The sequence below is a fragment of the Candida orthopsilosis genome (assembly GCF_000315875.1).
Source record: "Candida orthopsilosis Co 90-125, chromosome 2 draft sequence".
In the NCBI taxonomy this organism is placed as follows: domain Eukaryota; kingdom Fungi; phylum Ascomycota; class Pichiomycetes; order Serinales; family Debaryomycetaceae; genus Lodderomyces; species Lodderomyces orthopsilosis.
The window spans coordinates 758,564-781,108 of NC_018295.1; the positions used below are offsets into that span (position 1 = coordinate 758,564).

Here is a 22,545-nt window from a genome sequence, read left to right on the forward strand (position 1 = left end):
TGCTTCCTTTCACTTTCATTTTCGTTTCTTTTTGTATTGAGATATTTTGATTCATTCGTATATTCTTTATTTTAATGTCTAAATAAGTGTTTAAATCATACTCATCATACTCATCATAATCGTAATAAATGCAATCAAAGTTGAAAAAGAGAAAGTGGGTTGCAATCCCACAACACACCACTTTAGTTTCTCTCAAAAACTGTCGACCACTTCGTTATAAACATCATTCAATTCCAGTTTCACAAACTGACACAATTTCACAAACTCGAATTTCAAAAACCTAATTAAAGTTTTATCCAAACATTGTAAATTAAAATTAAAATTAATCAAATAACAGAAATTGACTTCCATTTTCGATAAATCACGTAGATTCACTCCAACAACATGAGTGAAATTCAGTTGTTTTTGATAAATGTCATCAAGGAGCTTGGTACATGTTCTTAAAGCACCAACTATGAATCGATATGAATTGTTTGTTGTTAATGTAACCAGCGAAAGTAAGGTGGTCAATTTAAACAAGATAAATATTGAATGAAGATATGCTGGGATGGAAATTGATGGTGAGTACTGTTTTATTCGTAATAGGAATTGATCAATGGGTAAATTTGGTGTTTTGATCAATTGGAAAACTTTACTTAATTGAGTGGAATGGTTAACTCTTTGTGCATATTCAATTTCTGATATTATTGATTTTGAAAAGTTGGTGGTGTAAATATTCAGATTGGTCATGGTGATATCCTCCTTTGACGGGTTAGGATCATTTAGTTTAAAATTTTCAAGTAGTGTCTCAATGGGAATATAGTTACCTGGAGATGAACCACCATCTTCATTATTTTCTCCATTGCTGCTGTAATTAAAGTTGATATTGTCAATATTTTCATCATTAAACATAACCTCATCACTATCACTTCTTTCTAACACAATATCGGATAACCCGCTTCCATTCGTATATTCGCCAACATCTGTTTTCCCATCATCATCATCATCTATCTGAGTAGTAGCAGTTACAGTTGGTGTTGACTTATCACTAAGTTCATCAGTATTTAACGTTGTTGTAGATGAGTCCAAAGTATTGGTAGTGGATGTTGAATTAGAGTTAGAAATTGGAGGTGATTCTAATGAAGATGTGGCAGCAGCATCAGCAGAAGTAGAAGCAACGTCTGTCTCATTGTTTGTCTTATTTCCATTCATCTTCAATGATTGACTCGCTTCTTCTTCCAATTGTTGCAATAGTTGTTGTCTAAATTTATCATAAAGTTGTGGATGCTCTTGTAATTTGATAATAAATTTAATAAACAGCGCATAAATATAAACGACATGTAGTATATGTAAATTGTTTATCGTCTTTAATCCATTGCTTAAGTCAAATGTTAACTCATCCAAATGAATGTCTTTTAAAGAAGTTGGATCATCAACAAAAGTTTCTTGTGGTGGTTTTAGACAGGGTATTTCTTCAATATCTTTGATATAGTTGGCCATAAGTGTAATACGTCTGCGTGTCCAAAATCTATTTATTGTAATTGGTTGTAAATGTCTAATCTAGTAGAATGACTGTCTTTAAAATGTGTGTGGGGATTGCTATCAAAGTAAGTACAATACAAATATTGAGTGGCACATGTACGAAATAGCTGATATGAAACTGAGAAGTTCGATATATGTGTACCGATAATAGATGTTATTGAAGTTGACGTCTTTGTTCTTGTGGTTTGTTATTGTCGTTGTTGAATGGTTTTTTGTAAAGTTAAAAGAATTTTTCTGTTTGTTGTGTGTCCCTCACATTCTTGCTATGACAATACAAAAAAGTAATGACAATTAACAGAAAGTTGCAGTATACATCAACTTTCTATTAGCCTAACTAGAGCTGTTGGACATTTGATTTGTAACAAGTATCCTGTAAAAGACCTAACACCTTTGCAGCTGTTTGTGAATTGAAGTTCCCAGTATCTCTATGCTGCTTTGTAGCTAAAGCATAACAAAAAAATTGATCCATCCTGCATACTAACTCTTTCACTATTTGACTTTTGCGCTTCCCAGAATCGTAAGATTGCGCACGACAATAATCATCAACTGTAACAAACTTATAGCGGGGCTGCTATTCTACTATTATAGACCAGAAGGAGAGATGTAAAGTATAAAGCCGGTGCACCATTTGAAGTTGGGGATTATATTTAGGATTATTGCTAGTAGATATATTGATTACATACCGATATGCTGAGAGACTGCTTTAATTATAAAATTGATCAAGAAAGAGTATTGTTCTGTTGGTTGGTTGCAAAGAAATTAGTAATAGTCGTGTTTAGGAAAATACAAATACAAAGGTGGACTTTTCAGGAACAGTTATTCTGTTATTAACACTGTGTTTATAGGTGTGAAGAGTAGATATTGTGTTCTGTGCGTTAAACAAACAACATCAATAACAACAGCTTCAATTGGATGTGCAATTGATGAGAGTAGGATCTCATTGTTATTGTTACTGCTATTGCTGTTGTTGTTGTTTGTTTGCTTGTTTTGTATATATGTATGGCTGCATACTGATGCCAATTGATGTGTTTGGTTTGTTTTGTTATGTGAGATACGCGTAGTTTTGCACGTGTACAACACAAAATCAGAGTAGCTAAAAAACAATAAACAAAAACTAACTAAGTAAGGGAAGAAGGGTCGTGTATGGGATACACAAGCAATGTCAAGTAAATCTGCAATATTGTATACCTGTTGCAACACACAAGTGTAGAGGAAAAGGAGCAGAATCAGGTTACAATTGGGTGTTGAACTTTGATGCTTTACAACTTGTGCTTTTTGAACATGTCATAAAAAATATAATTAATGCATTTACACGACCTTTTTTCTTTCGTTCTTCTCAACACTTTGTGCTAAGCCCGTTTCATCAAAGCACCTCCGACTAAACCGATGTCTGCTTTTTCTTTTTATGTTTTAAAACAAGCTCTCTACACTATCTTCAACTAAGCACGGTAATAATAGAAACTTGTAGGAGTACTAATAGCATATCTGAAGTTGCTTCCGTTTCCTCGAGGGTGTAGTAATACAACTACACTTTTAGACTACATGGTAAGTGTATGATGATGATGTCCGCCTCAACCCCCTTAAATCAAAAAGTTTAAAAAATTAAAATCAAAATCAAAATTTCTTGTTGTCTCTTTGTTCTATTATTAAACATTTGAGAGATAAAAACACATCTTACAACAAAAAACATTAGCAATATACAGCTTCATCTGGGTTGAGTTTGTAATCCACTTACTCAGATACAAGTGGGCTGTAAGCTCTCAATTCGAACTACAATTACACTAAAAGTGTGTGTGAATTCGATGGTGGCACAATTTCAAAACAATAGGCTGTGGTTGCCAATTGTTGTCTTTATCACAAGTTGTGGTGAAATACACGACTTTTTCCATAAATTTTTTTTTCTTTTCTTCTTCCTCCTCCTCCTCCTCCTTTCTTTGTTTGATGAAAGTTTTACAACCAAAATCACAACACAACACAACAAAACTCAACTCAAACAAGCTAAACGTAACCTTATTTACCTACCTTCTCACCCTACTCACCGCGACATACCTACTCATCAACCCTACTAACCACACCACACTCCACTCGCTATAGCTACTTTTTGTCTTCCAACAACCCCCCTTTTTTTGAGATATTATAACCAAGCTTTTCCAAGCCAAGACAATACAACGCCCTCAAAACAAACCCAAGAGATATAATACAACCCACCAGGATGCTATATAAACAGTTTCTGGTTTTATTCACATTCATATTATGTCTATTTGTATCACCCACCTATGCTAGGAGAAAATTATCTGCATCTTCTTTGGTGACATGTATGGATAACTCACAAATCTCACCACAAACATTTAATGTTACTTTTAATCCGGATGATCGCTCTTTACGATATACTTTGGATTTAAATACCGAGATTTCGGGTAAGGTTCTTGCTCATGTTCAAGTCTATGCTTATGGATTTCTAATTATTGAAAAAGATGTTGATTTATGTGATATAGGATGGAAGCAATTTTGTCCTCTTTATCCAGGGCAGTTGAAAGTAGATTCCGTTGAATATATTAGTTCAACTTATACTAGAGAAATTCCTGGTATTGCTTATCAAGTTCCTGATATTGATGCTGTGGTTAAAGTTGTTGTTCGTGATCGATCAACCGGTGAACAGGTATCCTGTCTTCAAGCTAGTTTCACTAATGGTAAAACAGTTAGCCAAACTGGGGTTAAATGGGCTACTGCTGTTATTGCTGGTTTAGGTTTACTTATTGCCGCCATGTTGTCCACCTTTGGAAATTCCAATGCTGCTTCTCATATTGCTGCCAATGCTGTTTCCCTTTTCCTTTATTTCCAAAGTGTTGTTGTTGTATCCATGCAAGCAGTGGAAAGAATGCCACCAATTGCAAGTGCATGGGCTGAGAATTTAGCTTGGTCAATGGGTTTGATTCGAATCAAGTTTATGCAACAAATTTTCAGATGGTATGTTCAACTGACTGGTGGAACGCCAACAACTTATTTCATTGGAGAAACTGAGCAAATTCTTGTGCAAAAGAGTAAACGTTCATTGGAGTATGAATCGTTTTATTTGGGTAAAAAAGTGATTGATTATGCCAAACGTGGATTGGATTATTCCTTACATTCAAATACATATTTGATTGTTTTACGTGGTATCAGGAGAATTGGCCACAACTCACATATTGAATCAACTTCAATTGTCCCTACCGGATATACTTGGTTTGTCCTCATTGGATATTTGCTTGTCGCTTTATTGATTTTTTCCAAATCCATTGTGGTTTTGTTAACAAGATCAGGCAAATTAAATCCCCGCAGTTTTTCCATGTTCAGATCTAACTTCAGTAGCGTTGTTAAAGGATCAATATTGAGATACATTTGGATTGGATCAACTCAATTGACAATTTTCTCATTATGGGAGTTTACTAGAGTTGATTCTGGTGCCGTTGTTGTATTGGCAGTATTATTCCTTCTTTTGATGATTATTGTGTTTGGTTGGAGTTTTTACAATGTTGTACGTATTGGACAATTGTCACGTCGCAAGTTTAATAACCCAGCTGCATTGTTGTATGGTGAACAAAAGACTTTGGAGAAGTATGGTTTTTGCTACACAATGTTTCATGCTGAGTACTATTGGTTTGGAATGGTTTTACTTGGATATAATGTATTCAAAGGTATTTTCATTGCCTTTTGTCAAGGCTCAATCGGTGGTAAAGTTTCCGTTTGGCCTATTTTCATTGCTGATTTGGCATACACTATTGTATTGTTTTGGCTTAAACCATTCTTCAATAAACCAACAAATATTTTGAACTATATGATTGCCATTGTTACTACAATCAATTCATTTTTGTTCTTATTCTTTTCCGATATTTTTGGCCAACCAGCACAAGTTGCTTCAATTATGGGTTGGGTGTTTTTCATCCTCAATGCAGCATTTTCATTTGTATTGTTGATTTTCATCATTGCCCTTTCATTGTTTTCAGTATTGAGCAAGAATCCCGATGCCAGATTTGCTCCAGCTAAGGATGATCGTTTTTCGTTTCAAAGAAAATCATCAATTAAAGATAAGAGCAATCGTCAATCAACCTATTTCACAGAAAAAAGTGGCAATGCTGGAGGTAATGAATTGGCAGCATTGGGTATTGCAGCTCAAGACCATTCGGCTGATTGGGAATCACAAATGTATAAATTGCACGATGTATCTAAAGAAGAGAATGAGGTATCATCATCTACTACGCCAGATCATATTAGACCAAATAATAGGCCCAATAATGGTGACGACATAATTGAATCGGAGTCAGTGTATTCCGATGAACATGGGCACAACGCTGGAGGAGCAGCAGAAGCAGAAGCAGCAGGGACAGCAGGGGCAGCAGGTGCAACCTCAACATTTGGTGAATGGAAGAATAAACTTGCAAGGAAATTGTCAAAGAAAAAAAGTGTCAAGAAACATCACAGTGGTAGTAGTGATGAAGCCAACATCACCAGAATCAGTGACACATTACATTACGACGACGATTATGATGAAGAAGATTCAAATGATAAATTAGACTTTACACCAAGTACTCACCAACAACAGCAATTCCAAAGACCAAATCCAGTACATGATGACAGTGAGGCAACTAATGGACATGCGCGTAATGGGAGTACTACATCCAATTTGGTTAGATCGAATCCCACCAACACATTGAATATTCTTTGAGTGTGGGACAGGGACAAAGGATAGAGATAGAAACAGAAATGAGGAAGGTGAAGCACCAATATTTCGGAGGTCACTTTTTTTCAAGTGCTTTTTTATGGAAAATGAAGTCGATAACGCTACACTGTAGGTCACTTTCCCATCCGGTTTTCAAAGAACAACAACAAATTTCATTCATTGTATTATTAGATATATCGACGGTTTCTTTTTATAGGACAACACAAAGAGGGAAGAAAAGGGAAGCTTCGTTTTAGATTACCCTTCCACTCGTTAAACAATAAAATTTATTTTACAAAGGTTTTTCATGAAATGCAAAGTGTATTCTTGTAAGTAGTAGATTCATATATGTGGATGATTAATCAAGGTTTAATTTATCCCAGCCAGATTCAATCCGTAACAAAATTCGATTGATACAACTATCGTTTGACGAAGCTAACCAATAACTGACTTTTTGATCCCATGATAAAACATCAAATATGTGATTTGGATGCGGCTTTTCATCAGTCGGCAGCAGCCGTATCTCCTGATCATCAGAATCACGACCACTCCCAGAATCAACCAATGATGGATTTCGTTCTTTTATATTGGCTCGATTATACCCCTTAACCAACGAATTAAAATCCAATGGTGCAATCAATTGATTTAATAGGTTAGCCAGATATGCCACCATTTTACTAATCACATGTAAATCGACATCGTTGTAATTGTAATCCTCATTAACGTCAATTTTGCTGTCCCAGGTGGCATCAACAGAGGATGAGTATACTAGATTATTAGATTGTGAATTCCATAGAGGAAATCCAATTAATTTCAATGGGGTAGTGAGGAGATGCAATGGTGAAAACGGTGATGTTGAAGCCGTTGAAGTCGTTGTTGTTGTTGTGGTTAGGTAAGGTATAGTCTGAATGAATTTGGGGTTGAGTAGATGGTGAAACTTATTTTCGAACCACTGTTTTGTCGAATCTTCAGCAATTAAGGGCGATATAGGTCTTGAAAGATGTGGGTCACATTTAATTTGGAAATTTTGCAGAACCATGAAGAATTGATCACCTGACAGTGACCGCACTGACAGACGATGGTGCTGATCGTTTTGATTATTTTTTAAAAATGATTCAAGTATTTGATGTTTTTGATCCAAGGGAATTAAACATTCAAACAATCCACCAACAAATGTATATGGCATAAAAAATGATATTTTGCGTTTAGCGTACCGTTTACGTCTTGCCATTTTGAAACATATCAAGTTGTTAATTTCTTGAGTTAGTGCTGTATGAAGTGGGGATACTGCCGCAGGAGATTGTTGAGGGGTGGAGCCGTCTAGCTTACTGTATTCACCAACTGACGATGTAGAGCCGTGTTGTTGGAAATGGATGTTTTTGTTCTTGCCACTATATTCTATCCATTTACCATTTGTTAATTTCTCCATTGTTAGGTCAAATTTCTTACGTATCAATTCATTGATTTGGATAGATTTATGTTTCATAGTTTGTAAAATATTACTCATGGTATTTGTTGTCGTCGATGCCACATGTTGTTCATTACTATTAGCTCGTCCCTGCGTTACATTTGGGTATTTTTGATTTCCAATCGTCGATGATCCAATTTCATTCAACCTACTAGACTTTGCATTACCTAAAACCTCATTATCACGAGTGGGGACCTGATTCAACCCAACTACCCTTTCGCTTATCTTTGGCTTCAATAAACAAAAAGGAACATCCCAATCAATAAATTTATTAGATTGAGTTCGAACTACTTTCTTATAATCCACTTTTCCCTCATTACAATGAGCTATAGTTAGGAAGTGCATCGATACGGGTGGATTATAACCGGAGATTTTGTATTGGCGGATAATCTTGAATCCTGTGAATGGCTTTGATGATGATGATGATGATGATGTTGTTGTTGGATTACATATTTTATGATGGTTGAAGTACCAGATAGAATGTGTTGGCTGAGGGAAGAATAGTAGTAAGGATAGTAGTAAGGATAGTAGTAGGCAAACGTGCTGTGAATAGGGATTCATGTTAGTCTGACAGGTATATATGTATGTGAAGAAAGTCTATAGATTATAGATGTGATGCTTTGTTTGTAATGTTGCAAAATGAGGATGGTGATGATATGACACAAAAGTGAATGGTAAAGCGATGAGGATTGAGACAAAAAAATCTTCATATAGGAACAAAACGCTCTTTCTGTACAACCCTTCATCGATCACATTGAGTTAACCATAACCAGATAGTTTCTCATAATGGAGCAACAGTCCAATAAGGCTCATAGAGGAGCCACCAAGAAGACAGGAGCCAAAAAGAAACTACATCAAAATGGTCAAAATAAAAAGGCATTTGCAGTAGCAGCACCACGAAAATTGGAAAGAATGGCAAGAAGATCACATGATGTTAATGAACGTAAATTACACGTGCCCATGGTTGACCGTACCCCTGATGATGATCCACCACCAGTCATAGTTGCCGTTGTTGGACCACCAGGTACTGGGAAATCAACCTTGATTAAATCATTAATTAGACGATTGACAAAGACAACATTGACTGAAATTAAAGGGCCCATAACTGTGGTTAGTGGAAAAAGAAGACGATTGACTTTTATTGAAGTGAATAATGATTTGAACTCAATGATTGACGTGGCCAAGATTGCCGATTTAGTACTTCTTTTAATCGATGGAAACTATGGATTGGAAATGGAAACAATGGAGTTTTTAAACATTGCTCAACATCATGGTATGCCTAGAGTATTAGGAGTAGCTACTCATTTAGATCTTTTCAAATCACAATCAACTTTAAGAACATCGAAAAAGAGATTGAAACATAGATTTTGGACTGAAGTTTATCAGGGTGCTAAATTATTTTACCTCTCAGGTGTCATTAATGGTCGTTATCCTGATCGAGAAATTCTCAACTTGAGTAGGTTTATATCGGTTATGAAGTTTAGACCTTTGAAATGGAGAAATGAACACCCTTACTTGTTGGGTGATCGAATCACTGATCTAACTCATCCGCAATTGATTGCTGAAAATCCTAAATGTGATCGAAAAGTGGCCATTTACGGGTACCTTCATGGTACTCCATTACCTTATCAAGATGCTAATATCCACATTGCTGGTGTTGGTGATTATACAGTATCATCAGTGGAGAAATTACCTGATCCTTGTCCCACGCCATATTTCGAACAACGTTTGGAAGAATTAGAAAGGGAAAGAATTAAGGCTGCTGCTGAACTGGGCGAACCTTTAGCTAAGACGACAAGAAGAAGAAAAAGATTGGAAGATAAACAAAAGATCATATACGCACCAATGTCTGATGTTGGTGGAGTTCTTGTTGATAAAGATGCTGTTTATATAGATGTTGGTGATAAGGAAAGTTTTAATGCTAATAATGAAGATGGTGAAATCAAGGGAGAAGGTGAAACTATGGTTACTAATTTACAAGATGTTGCTAAAACCATGGCAGAACGATTTGAAGAAGGTCCAGGTTTACAATTGTTTTCAAATTCAAGTGCATTGAGAAACGAAGTATCGCATGGTAGTGATGAGAGCGAAGAAGAACACGGGCTTTTATCTGATGTCGATGATGATGATAATGAAGAGACTATTGTTGATACTGGTAGAACATCAATGAGGAAAGCTAGAGTTTATGGAAAATCAGTTTCAGAAGATGACGAATTTGACGATGTTGAATCTGACGAAGAAGGTGAAGACGATTTTGAAGATGATGAAAGAGAGCCTAGATTGGTTGAGGTTGAGTTTGATGCTAACAAGTATAATGACAAGGAATTGGAATACGTTGAAGATTCAGCACTTTCTTCAGACGAAGATGACAGTTCGTACAAAGCTGCAGCTTCCAGATTGAAAGGATCTAGCAAGAGAAAATGGGATATCAACAAATTGATCTACATGACAAATATAGACCCTGCCGATGCCATCAAAAGATGGATGGGTGAAGTTGATGATGACGATGAGGAAGAAGAGGATATTGAGCAAGATGATGGAGATTTTTTCAAGAAGAAGGATGTAAAGGAACTGAGTGAGGATTTGGATAGCTTAAGGCCCAAATTTCCACCAGTCGAGGAATTGAGAAAAAAATTCTCAGCAAATAATGAAGATGATAGTGATGAGGAGTATGAGAATGGGTATACTATTTTGAAAAAGAGATTATTGACTGCACCAAAATTGAACGATGATGAAAATGAAAATGGCGAAGCAGATGAAGCAGGTGAAGGCGACGAAGATGAAGAATTATATGGAGATTTTGAAGACTTGGAAGATGAAGAAGGTGGTCAAAAGTCGTTAAATGGAAAAGCGGCTGCTGGAAGTGACGACGATGATGACGAAGGTGATGAAGGTGACGATTTTGCTGACTTTGACGCCGAGGAACAAGCCGAAGGAGAAGAAGACGCACTTGAACAAGATGAGAACCTTACAGTTGATCAAAAACGTCAATTAAACGCCGCCAAAAAGGCCAAATTGAAAACTCAATTTGAAGAAGAAGAAGATCGTGAATTTGGCGCAGATGACCCTGAAGGTGACACTGAAGCTGAAACCTGGTATGAATTTCAAAAAAATAAAATGGCCAAGCAATTGGAAATTAACAAGGCTCAATATGAAGAAATGGATCAGCAACAACGAATCAAAATCGAAGGGTATCGTGCTGGATCATATGTCAAGATTGTTTTCAATTCATTGCCTTGTGAATTTGTTGAAAATTTCACTCCTGAATATCCATTGATTCTTGGTGGATTATTGGCTACTGAAATGAGATTCGGTATTATGAATTCAAGAATCAGAAGACATAGATGGCACAAGAAGATTTTGAAATCTCAGGATCCGTTAATTTTATCATTGGGGTGGCGTCGATTTCAAACATTACCCATATACACCACATCTGATTCAAGAACAAGAAACAGAATGTTGAAATACACTCCTGAGCATGCTTATTGCTTTGCATCATTCTATGGTCCATTAGTTGCTCCAAACACTACATTTGTAGGGTTCAATATTGTTGATAATAAATCAACCACTGGGTCTTTTAGAGTAGCTGCAACTGGTATCGTTGAAGACGTAAATTCGTCAGTTGAAATTGTCAAGAAATTGAAATTGGTTGGTCATCCATATAAGATTTATCGAAATACTGCATTTATCAAGGATATGTTTTCCAATGCTTTAGAAGTTGCTAAATTTGAAGGAGCTCAAATTAGAACGGTTAGTGGAATTCGAGGAGAAATCAAACGAGCATTATCTAAACCGGATGGATATTTCCGAGCTACTTTTGAAGACAAGATCTTGATGTCGGATACCATTTTTCTCAAGACTTGGTACCCCATCAAAATCAAGAAATTTTACAACCCCGTTACATCATTGCTATTGAGCCATCATTCCGAATGGAAAGGTATGAGATTAACGGGACAAGTACGTGCTGAAAACAACATTGCTACTCCGTTACAAGATGATTCTCAATACAAGAAAATTGAACGAGTTGAAAGAAGATTTAATCCATTGAGAGTACCAAAATCGATTCAAGCTGATTTACCATTCAAGTCTCAAATTCATCAAATGAAACCACAAAAGAAACAAAGTTATATGAACAAGAGGGCAGTGGTATTGGGTGGCGAAGAAAAGAAGGCTCGTGATTTGATGCAAAAGATTGCTACTATTCGTAAAGAAAAGGATGTTAAACGAAAGACCAAAAAGGATGAAAAGTTTAAGGAGAAGTTGAAGAAGATTGTCAAGAATGAAGAGTTGAGAAAAGAGAAGGAAAAAGAGCGAAAGAAGGAATATTTTGCCAAGGAAGGTAAAAAGAGAAGACTCGGTGATGAAAACAACGGAGGTGGAGGTAAAAAAAGAAGATAAATAGAGATAATTTTAGCTACAGCCTTAAAAAAATAGTTTTCATTGTAATTCATTTTCCTAACATTTATTGCCTAGATACGATATTCAAGTAATCTCTTTTGATTCGATTCCTCTTTCAAAAGAACCTCTTCTTCATTCCAAACAATCTTAATAACATCATAAAATTCACGAGCATAATTTAACTGAATACCATACTTTTTCAAATAAAATTGTTCAACATTATCCATCTTGAACTCAACTTCTTCATTGTCTTTCAACAACTGATTAAGGAAATTCAAATCATCATGACTACCTTCTTGTTTAACATTATTCTTTCCCTCATGTTTTTCTTCCATTATACTTTTTGAATACTCTTCAATTAAATCCTTTCGATTTTCTCTAGGAACAATCATACGTTTAATTCCATGACTTAAATGAGCACCAAGTAATTTCTCCTTGACTCCTCCAATAGGCAATACCAATCCACGTAAGGTGATTTCTCCAGTCATGGCAATATCAGTAGGAACTGGTTTATCCAACAAGACTGACAAGAACAGTAAAGCCATAGTGACACCAGCTGAGGGACCATCTTTGGGGATACCCCCCATTGGTACATGCATGTGAATATCCAAATTGTTGAATTTGTTAAGTAATGCTGACGTATTTTGTTTACCTTGTTCGTCTTCGTATTTAAGTAAATCCTTGTAAATCATCAGTTTGATAAAAGTTAATCCGATTTTACCACTTTCCATCAACACTTCACCTAATCTTCCTGTCATGTGTAAATTAGCACCAGTACCGGAGGAGCTATTATCGTTTCCTGTTCTCCTATCAAATCCGATACTCTCAAACACCAAGACGGATCCCGAACCTTCTGAATTGTATGATAAGCCATTAACGACTCCAATTCTTGAATTACCAATCGATGTGGATTCATTAGCTGTGAAATCGCCGCTGGCAAATGGAACACCAAGGTATATAGATAAATCGTTTTCATCAATATGAGGATTATAATTCTTTGATGAATCATTCAATTGTTCACAATATTCAACTGCTTTAAAACGACACAATGTACCTAATTTTCTTTCAAAGTTTCTAACCCCTGCTTCTCTCGTATAATCAATGATAATTTTTTTCAATGCAGCTTTACTAATGTTGACAAACTCTTCAATCTTGTGCTCATTAGAGACAGGGAACCCATTACGTTTCACTTGTCTTGGTAAAAGATATCTTTGTCCAATAATCAATTTCTCATTATAATCGTATGCACCCATTTCAATCAATTCCAACCGATCCAAAAGTGGTCTAGTCATATTATATGGATCATTAGCAGTACAAATGAATATAACTTGTGACAAATCAACTGGGAAACCCAAGTAATGATCAATAAAAGTGCTATTTTGCTCTGGATCTAATACCTCTAATAACGCAGCTGATGGATCACCATTGTACTTTGTAGCACCGGAATTACCACCCACAACTTTATCAATTTCATCCAATAATATAACCGGATTCATACAACCAGCTTTACGTAAAGCTTGAATAATGAGCCCCGGCATGGCACCAACATAGGTTCTTCTATGCCCTCTGATCTCACTTTCATCTTTAATACCTCCCAATGACAATCTTTGGAAGTTTCTTCCCAATGATGTGGCGATGGATTTAGCAATGGATGTTTTACCGATACCTGGTGGTCCGGCGAGGGCAATAATGGGTGATTTGTTACTTTTAGTGACTCTTATAGCTTCAAGCGCTCCTTCTTCGAACCGAGAGTCTTCCATTGACTTGTCGACTTGGTCTTGGGCCCTTTGTTTTGCACGATATGTCTCATCTCCATTGGCAATAAGAATCCCATTTTGTTCGCCAGCTGTGGCATCCTTTTGATTTGCATTCTTTTCAGGACATTTACTCTTGTCCTCATCAATAGTCTTGGCAGCATTGATACCTAATAACTTCAACACCACCAAGTATTGAATAAGTCTTCTTTTAACATGTTCCAAACCATAATGATCTTTATCCAATTGAGATCTAGCTGCTTTCAAGTCAATCTCCCTATTCGTTTTGAACTTACTAACATATTTATCCCATGGAATATCCATGACAATTTCCAAATAGTTTCTAATGACATGGAAATCAGCATTCCCACCACCTCCTGGTGAGTTTGCAGCTGATTTGATTCTTTTGAAATCTTTAAGGATTAATCGTTTGGAATCTGGAGATAAAGAAGTAATTGTTGGCAATTTATTCTTTATGAAATCAGCAATGACGCGCAACTCATCTTCATCATCATCACCTTCCTCGAATTCTCCACTACCTTCACTGGGGCTATTTGCGCGTGATTGTTTAGAGTTCGCTCCATTCGAAGGCTTTGCCTGCTGATTTGATTGTGGTTGTTTTTGCGCTGCCCGATTTCTTTTACTCATACCCTCAAGCAACACTCTAATCGATTTAAGTTGATTAGATACAACAGTTGCCCTTTGGACGTTTGATGCTTCATTATGGAACCAGTTATTGGCAAATGAGTTGTTTTGTTTCAAGGCACCAAAAACATCATTTAGCAACAACATCATTTCATTGATTGCATCCGATCTATCGTCAATTTTGTACTTGTTCAACATCCGCAACTTTTCGTAATTGGGGAATGGTAAGATTGCTGTTGTCAAATCAACCAACCTCAAATAGGTTTTCGCATCGACTTTTGCATCCTCTGATGAAGAAGAAGTGGTACGAATTTGAGAATATAATCGTTGTAAACTCATAAATGCTTTGCTAAAGTCTTTCGAACCTGCCAACTGCATGTATAAAGCATTAGCCAAGGGGTTCAACGTCAACAAATCTTGCTTAACTGGATCCTGGTCAGTTTGTTTTTTATCATCATTCAAATTGTCCTTGGTTAAAGAAAGATTGTTGCTTCCCATAGCTGCATTATTCTTTAACGCTTCACGGTACATAATAAGAAACTTTTCAATAGAATTGAACAACTTTTTGTAGTTTGATCTCAAGATCTTGAACCTATTCTTTATATCCGGCACTTCTGTATTCCAATCAACAACCACCTTGGCTTCGTTCGGACGTGGTGTGGCACGAGAATCTGACACCTTTACTCCACGAGTAAGTGCTTGAAAGGTTAATTTGATATTAGTTGAGTCATCTACGATACCAACAACGCGAACTATCGTTACAACATTTGCGAAATCGGTTGCATCCTTGTTTCTCGATTCCAAGATCTTGTCCAAATTTGGAGATATGGCAAAAGTCAACCAGTCAAAGTCATTAATAGGTCCCGATAAAGTTTCATCCTCTTTGTCTTCATTGACTACCGTTTCCAACTTGTAAAATTGCGAAATACCATCAACTGCATCTTGCGAAATTACACTTGGATTGGTACTATCGCCTTCTGCAGTGCTGGTTGTATTGTTAGTGCTGTTGACATCAAAGTTGTATTCTGCTAACAAGTTGTTAATGATGGAAACTCGAGATACCACATTCTTAAACCTGTACAACAAAGCAGCTGCTTTGAATCGAGAAAATGTAACGTTGTATATAATACCTGGTAGCAAAACCAAATTTGAATCTAGTTGATAAGTTGGTAAAACAACCAGTTGTGATAAGCCCTTTGATTTGGATGATTTGGAATATCTAGCCATTTTGGAAAGTAGCACGTGAAATTATCTAAAGTTGATTATGGGCAAATGTAGTTTTACTCAATAGTGGGTGTGAGTAAATAGATCAATAGTGAGTTGTAATAGGATAGCTCTTTTAAAGGTTTCTTCTTATAAGAGTATATATTTGGTTCTTTGAGGTGTTGTAAGAAGAAAGATGTACGTAGTTGTCGGATGATTTTTGTACTTTCATGCGGATAATGTAGACTGACTGATTGGAATGTGTGGGGATTTATTCCAAGGGGGAAAAAAAATTTATTTTGCCATCAAAACAAACAGTGGGAGTTACGGACCATTTAAGATTTTATTACATATATGTATATTTTAATAGGATAGGGGTTTCATTCAAATACATGCTCAAAGTGATATCAATAGAGCAAATATAAGATGGCAAAAAGGAAAGGCTCGATTGAAAAGAATGATTAATTTTATTTCTTATCCCTCGGGAGAATTAATGTTGACGTGTATTTCTCATCAAAGGAAGAGAGACTTACATGAATGTAATAACATAAGAGTCTTTGATTGATTCCTTTTCAATTCTCTACCTAACTCAAACTTTACCTCCCACTCTAGAATATTCACACCAATTTAGCAGTAGTTTGGTTCCCGTAAAAATGCAAATTATATGCGGTAGCGCCACATCCTCGGTTATAATGTACATAGGAATATATTGAAATATTCATATCTGCAGTAATATCAAACCTTGTCTTCTGATCTCAAACGTAAATCCAGTAGTACAGAAACAAAAGCACACATCAGCAAGCTCCAACAATAAAAAGAACCAAAACTGAGAATCTACAAGAATGCTCCAATTGTAGTTCACATACAACAATTCAAAACACATATTTGTCAATAAAAAGTAGAGTTAGACCAGGACTTCAAAACCATGGAATTGCAAAATGCAAAATCAATGCATAAGCACTTCCATGCCTAATTCTTGAGAGTATCACGTAGTCTGAATTTTTGCAAATGCAACATTTAAACAAAATTGAGCAATAATTGACCCCAACAGTTTGCTTCCGATTGGATAAAACATAAGGGCACTTTGTTCATAATGTATGCCACTTTGAAACATCTCAAACGAACACGTACCCAGTATGCTCGGCAAAACAATTCAAACAAGCATCATAGACGAAAATCTAAATCATATCGTGCCCAAACACAAATTCTGAATAATGCCTATCCACGAGATGCCAGGTTATCAAATATTTGATAGCTAACAGTTCTCTTTCAATGACGACGGGTCGATTATTGTCATTTAAAACACCAAGGCTTTCTGTAACATTCCTCACATTCAGTCCCATGCCACTTGAATCCATCATTGTTTATAGCATATGCACTTGAGCGTCACTTGATGATGAATTTCCGTAACGTAGGAGCGGGGGCTATATATGTATATATGCACTTGCATATGCATAATATAATAAATGGATACCAATCAATATCCAGACATGATCGAAAAAAGCCTTTGAACGAGTAGCTGATGCTAAACTGCTGAATAGGGAGAATAATATAGCTTGTTGCTTCCAAAGATATGAAACCCAATAGACTAAGATGTATGTATAGTCGAACAATATATTGTACATTTGCTTCACTTCACCGAAAGCAAATGTATGTTTTGAGAGATAGTATAGAGTAATAACGTTGATAATCTTTTATTTTTACTTCTCTGTAGGTGTTTCATTATTCGTCGTTGGCGTTGTTTGTTACTGTGAGATATGGCAATACAGAATAAAGACTGGATAAATCCTTTCTTGTTTCGTCAACCTTTTTCTATTACTTCAACGTTCAGAATATACCTCTCGCATTATTTTTAATGAGAGGGAGATTATTTGTCCTCTGTATAGCTCATAATTATTGAACAGTCAGATTCTTATGCTTTTGCACCCGTGTCTACACATCCTATCAATCGTATAAATACAAAGACATCGATACCGAACTTCCGACAAGGAATTAGCACCATGTATATATACATTTGTCACTTTGTACAAGCCAACGTCCTACCTATTTACAAACCACATTTACCCGTCTTCACTTTTCTTCCTCGCCGTTCTCATCATACTTCCCATCAAGCAAATCATTCAACCCATCCTGCAACATCTTCGTTTCCTCGTCAACTTCCATCTCACTCAATGCCTTTTCTTTCTCATATCCTCCCATTAACCCTTTCATTCTATACCCAAACTCTTTAAAACTACTCACATCCAAAATCCAAGCAGTGCCCATCACAAACATCCCCGTAATTGACCCACAAGCCAAAGTTCCAGCACCAACTGCAACGGCAGCATCAGTGGTAAAATTGTATGATGTTGGCGGTTGATGATTTTGTTGGAATAATGTGGGGATGTATTGACGAATTATTGTTTGTTTGTGGATAAGACGTAATGTAAAGATTGATAAAGCCGAGAATGTAAAGAATCGTATCATTTGGTATTTGCGTCTGGTTTTGTATTCAGATGATGCATCTGCTACTTTGAAATTTAGCTTATGAAGTATATCTGACATTGCTAGGGTATTTTATTGTGGTTGGTTGATCTTTGTTGGATGCTGGTCAGTTCGAACAATTTTTTTTTCGTCTTTGATTTCGTATTCGCAGCCATCGATCCATCAGAACATCTTCAACGACAGACTCTACACATTTACCAATACGAATGATTATAAAACTAAAGACTATTAAAGGGTTAAGCTTAAACAAAAAATACAAAATCAATAACATTCTTTTGAAACAAGTAAAAAAAAGATATCAAATTATAAATCGAAAACGATTTATTTGCAAATTAATTAATTAATTAATTAAAACATCTCCTTCCATCAAATCTCTCTCCTGAAGTGGTTCTTACAAAACATCCTCCTTGAACAATCCCCCTTCATTTTGTTTCTTGTTTAATGAAAGCTCATCATCCACATCATCATAATCACCATAATCACCATCTTCGGAATCCTTAGTTTCAGCAGTGTTAGCACGCTTTGGTTTTTTAGGATCTAATGATTTTGCTTCTTTTTCTGCATCTTTAGCTGCAGGTTGTTTGGTTGTTGGTGTGGTTGTTGTAGATTTTGGCTCAGTGGTGGTGGTTTTAGGCTTGTTTTCTTCTTTGGATGTGGTTGTGGACTTGGCTGAAGTTGATTTTGCGGGGGTTGATTTGGCAGGTGTTGATTTGGCAGGTGTGGATTTGGCACTAGTTGACTTAGCAGGTGCTGGGGCCTTCGATTGATCCTTAAAGAAATTACTCAACCTTCTTGAAAATGAACCCTTTTCTTTTTTAGCCGGGGTTGAAGCAGTTGTGGTGGCTGCTGGTTTCTTTACTGCTGGCTTTGTAGAGCTTGACGCACCAACTTTACTAGCGGTGGTACTTGCTTCCTTCTTTTCTGTCTTTGGTGCAGTAGTAGTGGCTTTTTCAGCAGCTTCAACAGCTTCTTTCTTCGGCTTCTCTGTTTCAGTTACTTTAGGAGTATCGTGTTTCTCAGCAACAGCAATTAATGGAACTGATTTGATTTCACCATCAGCAACTTTATTAGAGGAAGACTTAGTTTCAACAGGTTTGCTTTCCTTCACTTCCGATGCCACTGGCTTAACTTCTGAAGTCACAGCTTTTGGTTTTGGTTTTTCATCTTCAGCAAATAATGAACTAGTATCTCTAAGTTTATCTTCATTAATATCACGTTTCAAATGTGGAGGTAATTCATCATTAAGTCTCTTTTCAAACTTAACTTTTTCATCAATAGCACTCAAAATCTCTTGCTTTTTGTTGGCTTTTTCTTCAGTCTTGGATTCTTTTTCTTTTTGTAAATCAGCAATTTCTCCATCTAATCTTGAAGTCTCAGTTGCATGCTCATCCTTAGCTTGAGCTTCCTTTGTCTTGAGATCAGCTAATTCCTTATCAGTGGTTTCATGCTTCTCAGAAGCTTGACGCAATTCTTCAACCAATTTGTCAATTGCAAGTTGAGTTTCTTCAAGTTCATTATTCAACTCTTCAACTTGTTTTTCACGTTCATTCTTTTCTTCTTCAATTCCGTTGACTTCTTCCGCTAATGCATCTCTTTCATCAGTGATCTCCTTCAACTTGGCATTTTCTTCTTCCAATTCATCCAATACAGGTTGAACTATTTCATCCTTTTCTGCTTGCAAATCATCCAATTCCTTCAGTCTTTCATCATTCTTGGCGGTTTCTTCAGCATCAATTTCATCTTGTTTCTCTTTCTTTTCAGCAAGGAGTTGCTCCTTCTCTTCAGCATGCTTCTTTTCCAACTCTTCATATTCAAGTTGTTTAGCATCAACTTCCTCATTTCTAGTCTTTTCATGTTGCACTAATTTCTCATCTTCAGCTTTCTTTGATTTTTCATTAGCAGCAATTCTTTCTTGCTTGGCTTTTTCAATATCTTGCTTTTCTTTAGCTTTAGCTGCTTGTTGTTCTTGCTTAGCTCTTTCATGGGCCGCCTTCAATTCCGCTTTTCTTTGCTTTTTCGATAATTCAATTTCTCTCTTTGAATCAGCCTTTTGTTCAATATCATCAATAACTGGTTGAACATAAGTAGATGCCAATTGATTCAACTCAGCTTGGGTAATTGTTAAACCACCACCCAAGTTGATGACACCAGCCACTCTATTCTTGGCTCTTTCGTCACTATTCTTTTGAGCAACAGCCAAAGCATTAGCATACAACTGAGCTTGGGCTTTTAATGACTGCGGTGTATTTGCATTCAATGTGCTCAAACGATCATTGGCCTTTGCAGCAGCAGCAGCCAACAAAGTAGAATTGACAACTTCTTGAGCTTTGAAAGTAGTGGATCTGGTCTGTGAAGCATAATCTGCACTTGAAGGAGTCTTGTACAAGGAGGCAGTTGCTCCTGAAGCAGCCAAATCCTCTTCCTCTTGGTTCAAGTACTCAGTTGGCTTGTCCTTTTTCAAACCAGATCTGTAGTCCAACTCAGGATTGAATCTGGAGCTCAAAGTGCTACTAGACTTCTTTGTAGCCACTTGATTAATTTTACCAATATTCAAAGATTGTGCACCATACTTGGACTGAATACCTGATCTTGAAACATCCTTGGCAGGGTCAATTCTGGAGGTCATTGTACTAGTAGATTTCTCCTGCGCAACCTTGTAGATGGAGCTCTTATTTAAAGCTGATGGGATACCAACTCTGACAATAGTGTTTGGTTGTTGACTTGATTGACTGGTCAAAGAATCTGTTTTTGAATGACTTGATAAGGCGGCTTCAGCAGCATCAGAGTCTTCCTTGTGTCTCTTCCATATATTAACTTCATGGGGTTTAGCAACCAAAGCGGCTGTTTGTGCTTCAGGTGCAACTGTACGTTCATATGATGGTTTGACAGTCAAGTCAGATGAGGCGGCTAATAAGGCAGCAGTATCTGAAGCATTACTATTAACACCAACAATGGTTCCGCTGGGAGATTGAAAGATACCTTGCTTCAATCTTTGATGATACAATGCCTCTTTGGACAATGGTTTACCCGTAGTTTGGTAAACTGAGTGAGACATTATTTATTGTTGCTGTTGAGGGGAGAGTTTTTTGAGGTTGATAGTTGCTTGTTTTTTCAATTGAGGTTGATAATATAGTTGTTGATACAATTGATTACGTTGTTGTATATGCTTGAAACGAAAGAACTAGAAGGAATGATTGGGGGGTTTTCTTGGATTCAAAAAGAAAGTCATTTAAAAAATTACAAAAGTGAGTTTTTGGTTTTCTCTCTTTCTGCTGATGTTGAAATTGGAAATTAGCTTAAAGCCATACAAAATACTGATGAACAATTAAACAATAGACTACAAACAATAATAAGAAGACCCACATTTTACACAAAACAATAGCAGTCAAGAGAAAGGAAGAAGAAGAAGAAGAAGACATATTTCATGTGGTTTAATATAAAACTATTCAGCGTCAACTTTTCAGTCCGCATGTTTCCACAACATGGCATAGTTGCTACGGACTCTAAGGTTGAACACTGAGGTAGAGTCATGTAATGTGATCCTTTTGTCACTCTTCTTTGGAGTTAAAATAGCAAACAATTCATCATCAATCAAAATAGCAATTTAATAACAACACAAAACCAAGAGAAGCATAATTTGCAGTAGAGTTTTTTGTTGAAAACGTCGATAAAGGCAATCGAGGTGGAAAGCAAAGGGAGCTCTCAATCATGAAGATTTACTTTGGCCTCCTTTAGCACTCACATGGTTTTTTCGGTTTACATACACTTGTAGAAATAGCTAATATTCTTATTGCGCAAAAGATACTGATATATGAACCATGACTGTGGGCGCTCAATGCATAACAAAAAAGAATGTTTCAAATGAGCAAGAGCCGCATCTCCATAATTACCCACAACAACCCACGGTTTTACTAACAAGGTTTGCTTCTCAGTATTATTACTCTGGCATATTTTGGAAGCACAGACTAAGCTTTGTATATTACACAGCAAAGCTAGATCTTATATTTTACGTCATAAACAAACACAACTTGTGTAATTTCGAACAATTCATATGGAATAGAATACTGCATATAACCCACATGACTACTATGTTTATTTTCTTTCCTATTTGGGTTAATAACTAAACTAATTAGGTAATTGTTGTATTACATAAAACATTACTTAATAAAGAAAAGCTGTGTCGTCTAATTGGTTGTGTCGTGTCGTGAATCTGTAAGCTTCAACGACCTGGAGACAGCTTCAAGTAGATTGTATCGGACCCGGAGCCAGACGCTTACGGAAAGCCTCACTACAAGTGATCCCCTATAATACACAAATAATTTAAGGCTAACTTATATGTACAGGGCTTTTTACATTGCCTGGTCAGTTCTGTTCGA

At 36.4% G+C, this 22,545-nt stretch overlaps 7 protein-coding genes across 7 annotated transcripts; 2 read left to right on the plus strand and 5 right to left on the minus strand. All coding sequences in view use genetic code 12, as the record gives it.

Moving 5' to 3' along the window:
* Nucleotides 1-192: 192 nt before the first annotated feature.
* On the minus strand, nt 193-1,479 carry CORT_0B03500 (hypothetical protein; the record flags this gene model as incomplete). The annotated part of the gene is made up of 1 exon (XM_003867448.1): nt 193-1,479. The coding sequence occupies one exon, from the start codon at nt 1,477-1,479 to the stop codon at nt 193-195; it is 1,287 nt and encodes a 428-aa protein (XP_003867496.1).
* Nucleotides 1,480-3,733: 2,254 nt separating this feature from the next.
* On the plus strand, nt 3,734-6,223 carry CORT_0B03510 (Flc1 protein; the record flags this gene model as incomplete). Its single annotated transcript, XM_003867449.1, has 1 exon — nt 3,734-6,223. The coding sequence occupies one exon, from the start codon at nt 3,734-3,736 to the stop codon at nt 6,221-6,223; it is 2,490 nt and encodes an 829-aa protein (XP_003867497.1).
* Nucleotides 6,224-6,575: 352 nt separating this feature from the next.
* CORT_0B03520 (hypothetical protein) lies at nt 6,576-8,246 on the minus strand (the record flags this gene model as incomplete). The annotated part of the gene is made up of 1 exon (XM_003867450.1): nt 6,576-8,246. The coding sequence occupies one exon, from the start codon at nt 8,244-8,246 to the stop codon at nt 6,576-6,578; it is 1,671 nt and encodes a 556-aa protein (XP_003867498.1).
* A 225-nt stretch (nt 8,247-8,471) lies between these two features.
* On the plus strand, nt 8,472-12,083 carry CORT_0B03530 (Bms1 GTPase; the record flags this gene model as incomplete). The annotated part of the gene is made up of 1 exon (XM_003867451.1): nt 8,472-12,083. The coding sequence occupies one exon, from the start codon at nt 8,472-8,474 to the stop codon at nt 12,081-12,083; it is 3,612 nt and encodes a 1,203-aa protein (XP_003867499.1).
* A 71-nt stretch (nt 12,084-12,154) lies between these two features.
* Nucleotides 12,155-15,709, minus strand: CORT_0B03540 (hypothetical protein; the record flags this gene model as incomplete). The annotated part of the gene is made up of 1 exon (XM_003867452.1): nt 12,155-15,709. One exon carries the CDS (start codon nt 15,707-15,709, stop codon nt 12,155-12,157), a length of 3,555 nt encoding a protein of 1,184 aa, XP_003867500.1.
* A 2,046-nt stretch (nt 15,710-17,755) lies between these two features.
* On the minus strand, nt 17,756-18,229 carry CORT_0B03550 (hypothetical protein; the record flags this gene model as incomplete). Its single annotated transcript, XM_003867453.1, has 1 exon — nt 17,756-18,229. The coding sequence occupies one exon, from the start codon at nt 18,227-18,229 to the stop codon at nt 17,756-17,758; it is 474 nt and encodes a 157-aa protein (XP_003867501.1).
* Nucleotides 18,230-18,560: 331 nt separating this feature from the next.
* CORT_0B03560 (hypothetical protein) lies at nt 18,561-21,224 on the minus strand (the record flags this gene model as incomplete). Its single annotated transcript, XM_003867454.1, has 1 exon — nt 18,561-21,224. The coding sequence occupies one exon, from the start codon at nt 21,222-21,224 to the stop codon at nt 18,561-18,563; it is 2,664 nt and encodes an 887-aa protein (XP_003867502.1).
* Nucleotides 21,225-22,545: the final 1,321 nt, after the last annotated feature.